At 54.3% G+C, this 14,105-nt stretch overlaps 1 protein-coding gene across 1 annotated transcript; it reads left to right on the forward strand.

The window, feature by feature from the left end:
• Positions 1–958: 958 nt before the first annotated feature.
• On the forward strand, positions 959–11,574 carry Rasd2 (RASD family member 2). Its single transcript, XM_034522096.2, has 3 exons — positions 959–1,896; positions 6,181–6,460; positions 9,207–11,574. Exons 2-3 carry the CDS (start codon positions 6,190–6,192, stop codon positions 9,734–9,736), a joined length of 801 nt encoding a protein of 266 aa, XP_034377987.1. The 5' UTR covers positions 959–1,896; positions 6,181–6,189; the 3' UTR covers positions 9,737–11,574.
• The last annotated feature ends 2,531 nt before the right edge of the window (positions 11,575–14,105 follow it).

Here is a 14,105-nt window from a genome sequence, read left to right on the forward strand (position 1 = left end):
AGATGGGACTGGAGTAGAGCTCTCCCCTGGGCCTCCTTGCCTAAGACACACACAGCCCCCAGAGAAGGCTGTCCCACAAAGGAGACATCCCTATGCCCAGGCCCTGGAATTGAAGGATACACAGCACCAACTTCTTCCTGGTCTGTATAAAGAAGTCAGTAGAAAAAAAGTCTGCTTCTGCTTAAAGAACTTCCACCCCTTCCAGGCCTCGCCCGCCCATTTCCCTGGATAAAGGCAGGCTCCAGCTGAAGTTCAGAGGCCTTGCTTTGTTTTTGGGCTTGTTTTATACTAACCTTCTATTTATGGCCTGGGACACAGGCTTCCCATGTAAGGCAATGACATTAATGAGACTAAAAAATGTGTTGGGGGTAGCGGGTCTTGGATTAAAGAAAACATTAAGAAATATGTGGCCTGTGGAAGCAAGAACGCCTGGTGTCTGGCTTGGTTCAGAGCACTCCCTAGGATAGCACACTGGCTCGGTTCGGGTGAGGGTCCCACCACTCTATGGGGAAACCAGGGGAGGTCTCCTCATAGAGTGCACTCTGAGCTGCATCCATTGCCCAAGGTGAGTCAGGGCCCCTAGTGGCTGCACGTGCGCCGCCCATGTGCTCCGCAGGCCAAGCGTTCGCAATGGAAGCGGCGGCCTGGCCCAGGCGAACATAGGTGGGCATTGGAGGAGGTGGGGGTTTGCTCGGGGCGAGGTTGGGAAGTCAGGAGAGGGTTCCCACGGACTGGGCTGGCGTGCGGGCGAGTGCGTGCTCAGTGTCAGCCTCCCAGGCCCGTGCCATACGGCCTTCCGGTCACGGTGCGCGTGGCCGAAGCCTCGGGACATCCCTCCTCCCCCTCGGCCCCATCCCCACGCGCCCGGGCACGCGTAGCTGCAGATTGCTACGGCTCCGAGCCTGGGGTGGGGCGGAGGCGGGGCCTGGCCGAGGGACCCGCCGCTGATTGGCCGCTCGTGGCGGGGGCGGGGTGTCGGCGGCAGAGCTCCGGCGTCGGCTCGGGGCAGGTGGGCTCGGGACGCAGCGCGTGCCAGGGTCCGAGGTAGGCACAGGGAGCAGTATCCGGACCCCGAGCTTGGGCCACCGGGGGAGGACTCTACGTTCGCCTGTGGGAGAGGACGAGAGAGGAGCCCACCCCAAGAAACTTCTCCCCCCTTGGGGAGAGGAGGCACAGTGCGGAGCGACGCCGGCATCGGACAAGTTGGAGCTGCTGAGCCCCGGGGCTGCGTTCGGAGCCCCCTCCCACACGCGCGCTGAGCGCAGCTAGCGGCGTCCGGCGAGGAACAAGCGGCGGTCCTTTCCGCGAGGGTCAGCTACCCGACTGCGGGCAGCTGGGAAGGCCGCTGCCCGGCGCGCAAGCCCCTCTACCCTGCACGCGGCCACTCGCTTTGCGGCCAGAGGAGGTAACATAAGCGGCCAGGCAGGTTTGTAGGCTGGAGACACACACCGATCGTCACCCCCAAAGGTCCCCCTGGTCTCCGGGGTTCTCTTCTACATCCCGGAGTCGTGCCCCCTCCCCCTCAGCGCGGAGCCCCAGGCGGGGACACCCCGTATTGGACGCCCCCAAACATCCGTGCACCTGGCTCAACCGGAGTCCCCCGTGGCGGGGCAGGGCAGGGCTGCCGGCGGCGAGCCGGAGCCAGCCCAGCGCCCCGGCCCCGCCGAGTCCTCGGAGCCCACCCATGGGTCATCCACTGCTCCGCGGGCCTCCTCGCCCTGTCGCGCTCAGCCCAGCTCTGGGCGCCACGCGCAGGAGGATCCGTACGCAGTGACCCTGGAGCCTCCGCAGACCGCGGGAGACTCGGCGGCCGGAGCGGCAGCCGGTTCCCCGCACCTCCAGGAGCTTCCAGGGAGCCCTCCAAGCCGTGCTCGGGGTCCATCCCGCTGTTCACAGGTAAGGGAGACATCCCAAGGGAACAGAATAGCTAGCTAGGTGGAGTGGGGCAGCCGGCTCAGCAGAGGAACGCAAGCTTGATGACGCTGGCATTTTATGACAAGGGAAACTTAAAACTGATCTAGAGTCTCTTGGCTTCGGAGCATTTCCTACAAGATTTCTTTGCTACAAGGGTTTTCTGTACTCAGATGGCCAGTGTGTGGGGCCTCTGAGCCTCCAACTCTTTTGCCCACCCCTTCCACCAGCCTAGGAAGGATGAGGAAGGGTATTGAGATTGTCCTGGATCTCCTGGGAGCTAGACTAGGGTCTGGAGCAACGACCTGCTTTGGAGCCTCTGATTCTGGTTCCTCCTAAGCCTCAGATGGACAAGATGGAGTCCTTACAAGTCCTCCACTGGGCTGGGAGTAGCCAGGTGGCCCACAGCTGCTCAGAGAGACTGCCCACAGAGTCCTGTATTGGAAAGGCTTCTGGGTACCTGACTGTGCTGGGTTTGTTTCTACCCAGTGTTTAACAGAGAGGTCAGCTGAGTGTGCAGACCAGATCACTTAGTTTCTGTGCTGGCACAGAGCAGAGCTGATCACCCAGAAACATATGCCCCCCTGTTGTTTGCTCTCCTGAACTCTCCAGGATGGGAAGGGTGGCTTTGTAAAGCTCCTGGGACTCCCCAGAGTATGGGGGAGGAGTCAGGACTACAGTGTGTCTGTCCGAAGAGGCTTGGGATGTGCACGCATGGTGACCAGTGGCAGGTGGTGTTGGTGAACCTAGTTCTGGGATGTACCCAAGGAATGTATCCTTACCCATCTGGACCTGCTCAACTCCAGTCAAGCACTGGGGTAGACAAAACGGAAGAAGGTGAATGTCCCACAGTTGCACTGCCTGCGAGCTGGCTGTCAGGGTATGCAGAGACCTGGGCAGGATGCCCGGCCCCAGCTGCCTGGAGAGAGAGAGGAAACAGGACTATAACATGGATCACAGGGTCATCCCTGCCCAGTGCCAGCTGGGGCTCCACTGAGTCAGAGCTGTTAGGAGAAGACTAGTTCAAGCCACTAGAGCGGTGGGAGTGGCTTTTTGAAGAGGTGAGAGGTCAGGTTTTACAGCTGAGGAGCATGCTTGGAATCCCATCCAGGCATCTGCTGTTTGGACTTAACTTTTCTGAGAACTAGAGTCTCCATCTGTCCCTGGAGGGCTTCTCATAGGAATAAGGCAGGCCCTTCATGGGGGTGCTGGGTACTATTTCTGGAGACAGCCTCACTCCTGTCTTTGAGGTACCTTCTAGCACCCTGCTTACATCCAGGTCCCTCTTACATTCAGTCCCCCACTTCTCTAGACCACCAGGCTTGGCTGCTAGAAAGGAGGGCATGCCCCTTGCTGTCTGTCCTGCACTAGGGGTCACCTCCCACCATACACATGCTTTTCTCTCCAGGTCACTGTGGGCTGTGCCAGCTGCCCACTGACAGTTGTTCTGGGTGGTGGAGTTCTGGTCCTAAGACCCTGATGTGCCCCACTGAATGCAGACCTGTGAGTCTATGCTTTGGGGTTACTGTGCTGTGTATACAGAAGGTGCTCAATAAGAGATCCCTGAATGAGAGACATCACAGATGATTCTGCAGGCATCAGGCTCACCCAAGCTTCTCATTCCCCTGCCCTCATCCCCACTCTGGTGTTTAGGATCTGTCTTTCCCCACTGTGGGGTTAGCCAGGCTGGGAACAGAGTGAGATGGGCAGGCAGCAGGGGAGACTGCCCACAGGGCCTTAGGGCTTCTCTCAGTCTCCTACAGGGGTGGAGCCACAGAGGCCCTGTCACCTGGCTTCCAGGTATCTGGGTGCTTCACACAGCCCCACGTGGCTGAAGCCATGTGAAAAGAATAGGTCTGTCAGCCCAGCAGAGAAAGCCTCGGATTCTCCTTGTCTGTCTCCACCCATCTCTGATCCTCTGGCTCTTATTTCTAACTCCATGCCAGGCTCCTCCCTCCACGAGTCCTTTCTGATGTCCTCTGTCCTTTCTCTTCCTTCATTTCTGTCCCTCCCTCCTCTCTCTGATTCCTTGCCGCCCTCTGACTCCCTCCTTTCAGTCATTGTGTATTGGGAGGCCTGGCTAGATGCTGGGGCAAGGAGGCATTGGAGGCAAACTGCATCCCCGGGGACTGCTGGCTCACTTCTTGCACTTCATCTAACGAGAGCCATAAGCAGCCCTCCTCCCTGCAGAAGGATTGGGTGGGTGAAACTAAAACACAGGTCTCCAGTGGTTCCTTCTCAGCACAGCCAGGGGCCAGGCAGGTAGACTGGGTGAAGGGAGAAGGCCTCATAGCCAGAGTGGGGCTGGGGACAGAGGGGTGAGAAGCTTGGGTGAGCCTGATGCCTGCAGAGTCATCTGTGATGTCTCTCATTCAGGGATCTCTTATTGAGCACCTTCTGTATGCACAGCACTGCAACCCCAAAGCATAGACTCACAGGTCTGCATTCAGTGGGGCACATCAGGGTCTTAGGACCAGGACTCCACCACCCAGAACAACTGTCAGTGGGTAACTGGCATAGCCCACAGTGATCTGGACAGAAAAGCACGTGTACAGTGGAAGGTGACCCCTAGTGTGCAGGACAGACAGCACGGGGCAGGCCCTCCTTCCCAGGACTTTGGCCACTCTGTGCTTCAGTGCCCTCATCATCTGCCTCCTGAGTCACTGATGGATGGAGCGGATGTATGCCTGGCACTCACAGCCCCGTGATGTATATTAGCTGCAAAATAAATGTCAGCAGTGTTGTTGTTCTATACTTAGCATGCGCTTGGCACGCTCCTGGCCTTGGCCCAGGAGTGATGGTTCCAGTGCCAGGCCTGGGGTCCACAGTATGCTGAGCTGGCCCATGTGTGTCTGTGACGTTCATTCTTGGAGGCCATGTTTTAGGCTATGATTTGGGAGAATTTACATTGTGGAAATTGACAAAAGATGCCAAGTGGGCTTTTAGGAAAGGCACAGGGCCTCAGGGTCTCTAGGTATGCATGAGCAGAGTCAGTGCATACCTAGAGACTTGCACCCAGGATGATGTCACTCAGCCTGAGAAGCCATCTCAGACCCTGGTCCCACGATAGTGATAATGATGATAAATGGTTGGGTTATCCCGATGAGGTCCGAGTCTCAGTGAGTACAGCACCTTTGTGTAACAGAACTTAAACTCATAAGTTTTATGAAGACACTCTTTGCACTAGGATGCAGCTCCTACTTGCCTACTAAAGGTATGGTTTGTGCAATGCCCAGCCTACATGACTTGCAGTGGCCAGCAAGGAACACCCTTGTTTCTGCAGGCCTGCATCCATGTGCCGTCCTGGGCTTAGGAAACTTTCCTTTGTATTGTTAGAAAGGTGACATTTGGGATGGGCTCCACAGCTAGAGAGACGGGCGCTAAGGAGAAGCTGATGGCAGGAAAGGTGTCGAGGCTTAGCTGAGACTTCCCTGGGCCCGAGGGATCGATCCTAGGGTGCTGAAACAACAGAGGAAGGGTGACAGCCCTTTGATAGCCCCATTGGAGCAGAAGCCTGCATAATTCAGGAGGGATCTAGAGCCTTTTACATGAGAAACTCCCACAGAAAGTTTTGGGTTTCCCTCCCAACCCCAGAACCCCAGTCTTTGGAGTCATGATGCTTGAGACCTCTTCTTCTCTCACTCAAGCTCAGGTTGTTCAGAGGCAAAAGTTACTGAAGCCAGTTGTGGACCATATGTGAGAAGGAGCTTACCATGATGCAAACCTTGGGTCCAGGGTGTATCCTGGGAGGTCACTATGGGGTTGGTAGGGAAGTGGCCTGGACCTCCTTTCCCTCCTTTCCATTAGAGCTGCAGAGCCATAGACTCCTTAGTTTAAGAACTGAGCCATGCACCGGAAGCTGAGGAGTAAGGAGCGCTCTGAGAGAAGGCTTCCCCCTTGTGGTAGTGTCTGCTTTAGGAATTTCAGCTGTGCCACAATTGAACAGAGTGGGAAAAGTGAGGCTCACAGGTGCGGCTTCCTGCCCCAGTGAACAGCAAGGCTGTGACCCTGTGGTTGGTCCTGTGCTCAAGAGCGTGAGGTTGGATAAGTGAGCAGGTTGAGAAAAACAATAGAGATTAGAGGTCACCAATGAATGAATGAATGAATGAATGAACGAATAAACAAACAAGGGAGTGGTTCCAACCTTGAGGTCCTTCAGGGACCCTAGCCAATGGTTTCAGTTTTACAATAGAAAGCAGAAACCTAGACAGGGGCTACAGAGACCAAGGTCAGAGGCCTCTGACTCCTGCCTCCTCGCTTCTGCCACAGCCCAGAGCCATGATGAAGACCCTGTCCAGTGGGAACTGCACACTCAATGTGCCTGCTAAGAACTCCTACCGCATGGTGGTTCTGGGTGCCTCCAGAGTGGGCAAGAGCTCCATTGTCTCCCGCTTCCTCAATGGCCGCTTTGAGGATCAGTACACGCCCACCATCGAGGACTTTCATCGCAAGGTGTACAACATCCACGGGGACATGTACCAGCTGGACATCCTGGACACCTCTGGCAACCACCCATTCCCTGCTATGCGCCGGCTATCCATTCTTACAGGTGAGGCGACTGAGGGGATGGCACAGCTGGCCTGCACCCATGTTTCTCTCTTTGAGCTAGGAGGTTATGTCTAGGAAACTGAGGCAGGGAGGTTAAGTGCCTTCATCCAGGTGATTGCTGTTGGGGACCTACCCTGTAGACTGTCTGCCCTGCTAGGAGCAGCATCCAGAGAGGAACAGGTTGTGGGCCACCACAGACCTTCTGGTCATATGGCACTGGCTGCCATGGTCATTCCTTGAGGCCAATCTTCAGTTGATTGCTTTTTCTAGTGTGACCACTGTGGGGTACAGCCACGCCCTCAGCTATATCCCTGGATGGAGATAGGAGAAGAGAGCACAGGACTGGGGAGATAACTCAGCCAGGAAGGTGTTTGCTGTTGATGAACAAGGAACAGCGTTTGATCCCCAGCACCCACACCAAGAGCTGGTGTCTTGGTGAGCATGTCATCCCAGCACTGGGAGGGCAGAGCCTGGAGGATTCCTGGGGTTCACTGGCCTGATCAGCAACCTAGCCTGATCAGCAATTTCTAGATTTGTGAAAGACTCAAAAACCAAGGTTGATGGTGCCACAGGAACAACAGGCAATGTTAGCACACACACATGCACATAGACAGGCACAGGCACACACACATAAAATGACAATTTATAAAATACTTCCACATTGAGACACTCCTACTAAGAACCCCACATAGTCCCCCTCTTTCTTCCCATTCACCCTTTCTGTCCCAGACTGCTTGTGGGGGCCTCCAATTCTGAGAGAAAACATTCTGCTTGAGGAACTCAAGGTGGGTCTGGGTTCAAATCCTGACCCTGTCTCTGTAGCATAGTGATGTCATTGTCGGTGGCTTTGTGACTATGCTTCCCGTGTGGATGTGAGGACACGGTGGTTTAGGGCAGCTGCCCACAAAAGGGAAATGTCACATGGAAGAGCTCTTCCTATGTGGGAGGGGACTGGATACCCTTTGGTAGAAATACTTTCAATGTTAAGTTTCAATTATAAAAGTGATACACAGGTAAAGTTTAATTAAACAATGCTTATTAGGCATACATTCCCCCACTCCAGGCCTCTGACTTATAGGTGACCACCAATCCCTAGCCAGCACCAGTGCACTGACATTCACTTTGTACCCCAAGGCATGCGGTTGGGTCTGTTTGCTGTGGACCGTATCCTGATCTTATCTGTCTGTTGCTTTGCTTGCTCCCCAGCCCAGGCCAGGGCTCATTTTCCAGCCTGGTTCTGGGCACAAAAGATGCACAGGGCTGCTCACTCTCGCCAGCTTTTTATGCAGCTGCCAGCCAGCCAGCCAGGCTCTGATGCCTGGCATTTACAGTCTCAGATCTGAACATTGGAGGCTGCAAGTTTTCAGGGGCAAGGATTAGTCTAATGGGACAGAATGAGGCCTGGCAGCAGGAACTACAGCAGTTGGCAGACAGTTGAGGTCCTGTGTCAGTCAGTCATCATCCCATCTCTTCACTGACCTCATTGAAGACCGGTGTGTGCAGGCCCCAGGGCATGGGTGGCTGGGCTGGAATGGGGTGCTGTGCTTTGGGTCTCTACTTCCTCGTTCATGCTGGGTGTGTGTCACCATAGGGGACCAAAATGTGCTTGTAAAGTCCAGACTTCTCTGGACTTCCAAACTGTGATGTTTGGCTGGACCCAATGGCTGGCCCTCTATCTGCAAATTGGGGACCTCAGACCATACGCAGGGCTGTAAAGTTGAGGGCAAAGGTGGGAAGGGTCCCAGAGAACAAAATTGTTTCTCTGTGGTAATTGGCTTGGGGTTGCGACTGGAAGCTGGCTTACATACCTGCAGCCCTTCCAGTGTGCACCCTAATCACTGTGTCAGACTCAGGGCCCCATTAGTGTGTTACAGTGGATGTAGTGTGGGCCACAATCTCTTACTTATCCTAGAATCAGAGAGCAAACCCTGTAGGCCAGACACGGGCTGAGTGAGATTTCAGCAGTAGCCTAGCTGCGTTTGGATCGTGTGACCTTGGGCAGGTTACTTGCCCTTTCAGAGCCTTTGGTTCACCCATAACAGAAGGGTAATAAAATCTTCCCCATGGGGGTCTGACGAGGTGCCCAGGAAACAGCAGGTGTGCCCAGAGCTCTGCTCCCAGCAGGTGCCTGTTCTCGTGAGCGTTATTGATGCCTGCCTGACAGGGCTGAGTGCATGCCGCACTGCGTGCATTAGCTCCAGTCACCCTCCTTCAAGGCAGCCTAATTGACAAGATGTGGGAGGGGAAATTGAGGAGCTCGGGGAGTCAACAGACCTTAAGGGTACACACAGTTACTAAGTTGAGGTAAGATGCAAACCCAAGCCCCTTCTCACTGACATTGTCTGCTACACAGAGACACCAGCACATGCTGAATTCCTACTGTGGACAAGGTACTGGTGAGGGCTCTGGAGATACGGCTGAGTAGGGCCGGCCACACCTCTGTGTGCATGGGAGTTCTCTAATAGCTATTGTGCATCCCCACAGGGATGACTTGGTTCTCCACAGTCCTGTAAGGAATCAGGACAGGGACTGACCGCAGCTGAATCCACCTGAGTGTGTCTCACTACCCACAAACCCTGCTGAACCTTGGCTCCCTTTTTGGGGAAGTGGGGACAGTGACAGCAGATGCCTGGAAGAGCCTTCGGGTCAGGGTTTGCAGGTTTCCTAGGTGGTAGCTGACGGGAACCGTGCTGAGTGGGACACCGGGTCATCCTAGCCCTTGTTCACTTGCCTCATCCCCTCCACAGGAGATGTCTTCATCCTGGTTTTCAGCCTGGATAGCCGGGAGTCCTTCGATGAGGTCAAACGCCTCCAGAAACAGATCCTGGAGGTCAAGTCCTGCCTGAAGAATAAGACCAAAGAGGCAGCAGAGCTGCCCATGGTGATCTGTGGCAACAAGAATGACCACAGTGAGCTGTGCCGTCAGGTCCCTGCCATGGAGGCGGAGCTGCTGGTGTCTGGTGACGAGAACTGCGCCTACTTTGAGGTGTCAGCCAAGAAGAACACTAATGTGAACGAGATGTTCTATGTGCTGTTCAGCATGGCCAAGCTACCCCACGAGATGAGCCCTGCACTGCACCATAAGATCTCTGTGCAGTACGGTGATGCCTTCCACCCCCGGCCCTTCTGCATGCGTCGCACCAAGGTCGCAGGTGCCTATGGCATGGTCTCACCCTTCGCCCGCCGCCCCAGTGTCAACAGTGACCTCAAGTACATCAAGGCCAAGGTCCTGCGGGAGGGCCAGGCACGAGAGAGGGACAAGTGCAGCATCCAGTGAGAGGCAGGGACATCGGGGAAGGGGCTTGGGCAGTGCCTTAAGGGAGGTGGCTCAGGATTCCCACTGCCCACATCCCACAGAGGGCCCTAGGTGTGTACCCTGTGCTCATTCTCTTGATTCCTGGCCACCTCCTGTGAGCTACGAATGTGGTTCCTTTGTGGGAGGACAGAGACATATCTGGGGACATTTTAGCACTCATGCCGAGACAAGCTTTCAGTGTCCTTAGAGTGGGAGGGATGCAGAAAGGACAGGAGTCCTGCGTCAAAGCAAGATGCTCAGTACAAGTCACAGGATGAGAACATCTTAGCCAGATGTCCCAGCCAGATTCCCTGGTGGCCTCTGCTCCCTCTGTTCGGACCAGCTTGGTCTCTATGCCCCTGGAGAATCCATCCTCCTGGGTCTTCAGCTCCTGCCCTCTGGCCCAGCTGTGTACACTCTTCCTCCCCCACAACTTAGTCCCTGGCCACCCTGACTGTGAGCCAACTGAGAGAGAAAGGGGGGAGGGGGAGAGGGAGATGGAGACAGAGACAGAGAGACGTGCCTGTGTCCCTCAGACCACTGCCTCTTGGCTCCACTCCCAGACTCCTCCATATGACATTTCTCTTTGTTTTGAAGTGTTTCCTGTTCTGTTTGTAGTAGTCATGAAGTCCTTGTACTGTAAGAGCCCAATGACTTGTCTTGGTCCAGGCTTCCCAATTCAAATCCATTGCTTTAGCTGGGGTCTCCCTCCCTGCCCTCAGGCGGGCTGTGCAGCTGGGTCCTGCCCAGTGTCCATCAGCTTACAAAGAGCCCACAACAGCAGGACTCTCCTGCTCTCCGGAGAGGATACTGGGCTTTGAGAGAGTGACTGAACCCCTAACAAGTTCAGGACAGAACTCTGACTAGATGCAACTTTCTTCTGCTGTAGTTCTTAAACATCTGCTAAGCACCTACTACATACTGGGTCTCTTGTGTGCTAGGCACCAGAGAGCGAGGGGTCCTGTATTTCCCCAGCTCCGGCCTCTGCCCACCCATGGTGCCCCTTCTGCACACACAGCTGTTGGAGGGAGTGGAGCAGCTGAGAGCCAGAGCCAAGTCCAGGACAGATTGGAAGGAAGACTTGGTGGCACTCTTCTTAGTGTTCAGGCTATGCTAGGTACACAGGAGTGGAGGTGAGGGATGACTCTGACCCTGAAAACCAAAGTTTCTGTTCACCAACTCTTAATACATCTGTGCTTTAGTCTTAATAGTACTGTGTCTGGCCCGTTGAGACGGCTCAGTGGGTAAGGTCACCTGCTGCCAAGCTTTCAACCTGAGTTTAGTCCCGGGGTCCCATGTGATGGAAGGAGAGAAGGAACTTTGACCTCCACACATGCATCATGGTACCCCCCTCCACATACACAAAGTAGTGAAGCTGGTGGTTGTCAGAAACCGTAGGAAGCTACTAGTGCATTCTCAAGGCCCAGGTCACTCACTGCAAGCTAGGCCAGCCATGGGCCTTCCATACACACCTCGTCATACCTTGTCTTCTTGGAGCTCCCAGTGGCAGGGATTTGGATCATGTTACACACCCCTCCCCCAGAGCAATCACTGAAGTTATCTGTGGATGCTGTGTGCATTGTAGCCCTTAGCACACACCAGGCCCAGGCCCAGGCCCAGCCTTGACTCCATACACACCTCAACACCTGCTGCTCAGCACGACTGCTTCAGCACCTGCTTCTGTCCTGCAGTAACCCCAGCCCCAATTCTGAGAGTGTACCAGGTACTTGCCCAGGCAGGTGTATGGCCTGGTTCCATCTGTTCAAGCTCCACTGCCTGGACCTCTGTGTACACTATCAATTAAAGTTGGTTTGTTAGCAGCTGTGTCTTTGATGCTTAACTTCCTGTATTTCCATGGGAGGGACCTCTCCCTGGGCCAAGGCCTCCTTGCATACAACAGTGTTTCTGAGTTCGAATTTTGGAGAATGAACCCCAAATAAGGACATTGGGCCTGGCCTGCCAGCGTGTGTCCCCTGAGTGGTTATTAGCAGCAGTGTCTGCATTGATCATTGATTATTAAGACTGGCTGAGGAGCCAGGCATTGTGGCATGTGTCTGTTGTCCTGACTACTTAACAGCTGTGGCAGGAGGATGTCTACAGTGACCAGCCCGGCAATATGTCTGCTGTCTCTACATAATGGAAAAGATGGGATTGCTCCAACTCTGTGCTGGGAGGTGGCAGAGAGGCCACTCACACCCTTCAAGACCCAGGACAGACACTCCATAGGGATGGTAGGCAGTGTCACCTAGAAGACTAGCTTGGGTCAGGGCCAGCATCTGTCAGTGTGTGACAACAGGTAGCTTTCTGAATGGCAAGAACAGTGAGTCTTTCGAAGTGAGAAGGGATGGGATTTGGTTGGGGACAGCACCTGGAGGCAGGGATGTCAGAGGCAGGGACACTGGATGCTGGACCTTGAATAATGCATGTGCCCCTCCCTGGGCAGAGGGAAAGGCAGGTGGCTGCTGTTAACCTACCTCAAGCATCCTCACGTCCATTTCTGTGGTATACCTTGTGGCCCATGTGTTCTCAGTTGGCACAGAGCTCAACTGCTTGTCCAAGAGGTATAGCTGACATGTGAATGGGGTTCTGGGACCATGGTGTGTCTGGGAGAAAGGTTTGCAGCTTGGTAGGTGGCTTTTTTGCCAGGGCCTGCAGATGGAGATCAGAGGATAGGTCAAAGGAACCACAGGGCCAGGAGCTCAGCGAGGGGGCCACAATCCCTATAGGTTCACTTGCAAGCAAAGTAGGCTAGACTGTTGGGGTGTGGGGAGAGCACCCTGCCTACCTGTCTGTTCTCTAACACTTGGCCACACATGGCATGGTTCTGAGTGTGGCACAAGCTTCTTGGCACTTTCTTGGTCATATCTTTTGTAGAATGAAACAGGGAAGTGACCCTTTCCTGTTGTTACAGTCACTGTCTTGGCTGCACGGGAAAGCATACTCGCCAGTGTGTTCTCTTAGAGCCCACTCACTGTCACCATCAATAGCTTCCATGTGGGACTTTGAGTAAATCACATCCCAACAAACACCATCCACAAACAGGTGGTAGGCAGGTTCCAGCTGGACCAGATGAGCACAAAGCAACTATTTCCATTGCGTAGCCCAGAACCTGCTAGTTCCATGCTCCCTCCTCCCTCTTCTCCCTCCACTCCTTCCTGCTCCCACAGTTCCGGCACTAGAATGAGGAGGTTAACATCGAGGAAGACTTCCCCTGCAGACATCTCCACCTAGGACAGGGTAGACTGAGCTGTTAGGCTGCCCTTCCTATCCTCTGGCCTCTAAAATGAGCCCAGAGAGTCTGGTTTCAGTGAGGCCTATGCTCTGAACATCGAGTACTTGCCTGTTCTGCCTCCTTGGATCTGTCACTCAGGAGAAAATCTTCAGCCTTCGTCATGGCCTGGTGGAGGCTGATGTGAGTCTGTCAGCAGCTCAACAACAAAGGCTTCTGGGAGTTGGGAGGGAAAGGATCTGACTTTTGCTGAAGACTTGCTATGTACTAAGCACATGCCAGCCTCTGACCTTGGCAAAGCATCATAGAAGGACTGCACTTTTTTTCTGACAATTGAACAGATGCAGAGAGGTAGTGTTGCTTGCTTGATGTTGCACAGCAAGTAACCAGGAAAATTGGGTTCATATCACCTGGTTTTAAAGCATTTTGTTCTCCAGGCTTTTGTAACTGGGTGGCTGAGGGTCTGCTCTTTGGAGGGGAATTGGCAGGTGTCAGCAGAGCGAGGTGATCCACCCCACCTGGCCAGGCAGAGCCCAGGCTTCTTTCATTTCTAGGATCCTCCGTGTCCAGGACCTTGTCATCATTGTGAGGCAGACGCCACATCGTGGTTCCACTGGAGAGTCAGAGAAGAGAGCAGAGGACTCGCACTCCTGCACATCACATGTGTCCACTATGTCATTGCATGGTTCTGGCTGGGGAGGTCTTTGCCAAAAGCCCCAAACCTCTGGTGACTTTCATTGTGGATGAGGAAAGAGCTGTAGGTGGCCTGCCATTGCCCAGTGCTATAGACCCAGACCCAGACCCAGACCCAGACCCAGACCCAGACCCAGACCCAGACCCAGACCCAGACCCAGACCCAGACCCAGACCCAGACCCAGACCCAGACCAAGGACAGTGTACATAGTCTGAGTCCCAATAAGACCTACTCAGCTCTACAGTCAGTAGAGCCTGTTCCCTGTGGTTTAAAAACCTTTATTCTTGGTACATGTGTGGGAATGTGTGCCACAGCCCATGTGTGTAGGGGCAGAGGACAAAACGTTTTTTTTTTTTTTTTTTTTTTTTTTAAACAACTATTTTTAAGGCAAAGTAATTGGAGTTGCAGGATATTTGATAACATTGGGA

Source organism: Arvicanthis niloticus, chromosome 18, assembly GCF_011762505.2.
Source record: "Arvicanthis niloticus isolate mArvNil1 chromosome 18, mArvNil1.pat.X, whole genome shotgun sequence".
In the NCBI taxonomy this organism is placed as follows: Eukaryota; Metazoa; Chordata; class Mammalia; order Rodentia; family Muridae; genus Arvicanthis; species Arvicanthis niloticus.

Bases quoted from the DNA above. Each gene is read 5' to 3' on its own strand.
- Rasd2 (XM_034522096.2), top strand. From the start codon at position 6,190: ATGATGAAGACCCTGTCCAGTGGGAACTGCACACTCAATGTGCCTGCT. The intron at 6,461-9,206 runs GTGAGGCGACTG...TCCCCTCCACAG, and splicing joins CCGGCTATCCATTCTTACAG to GAGATGTCTTCATCCTGGTT.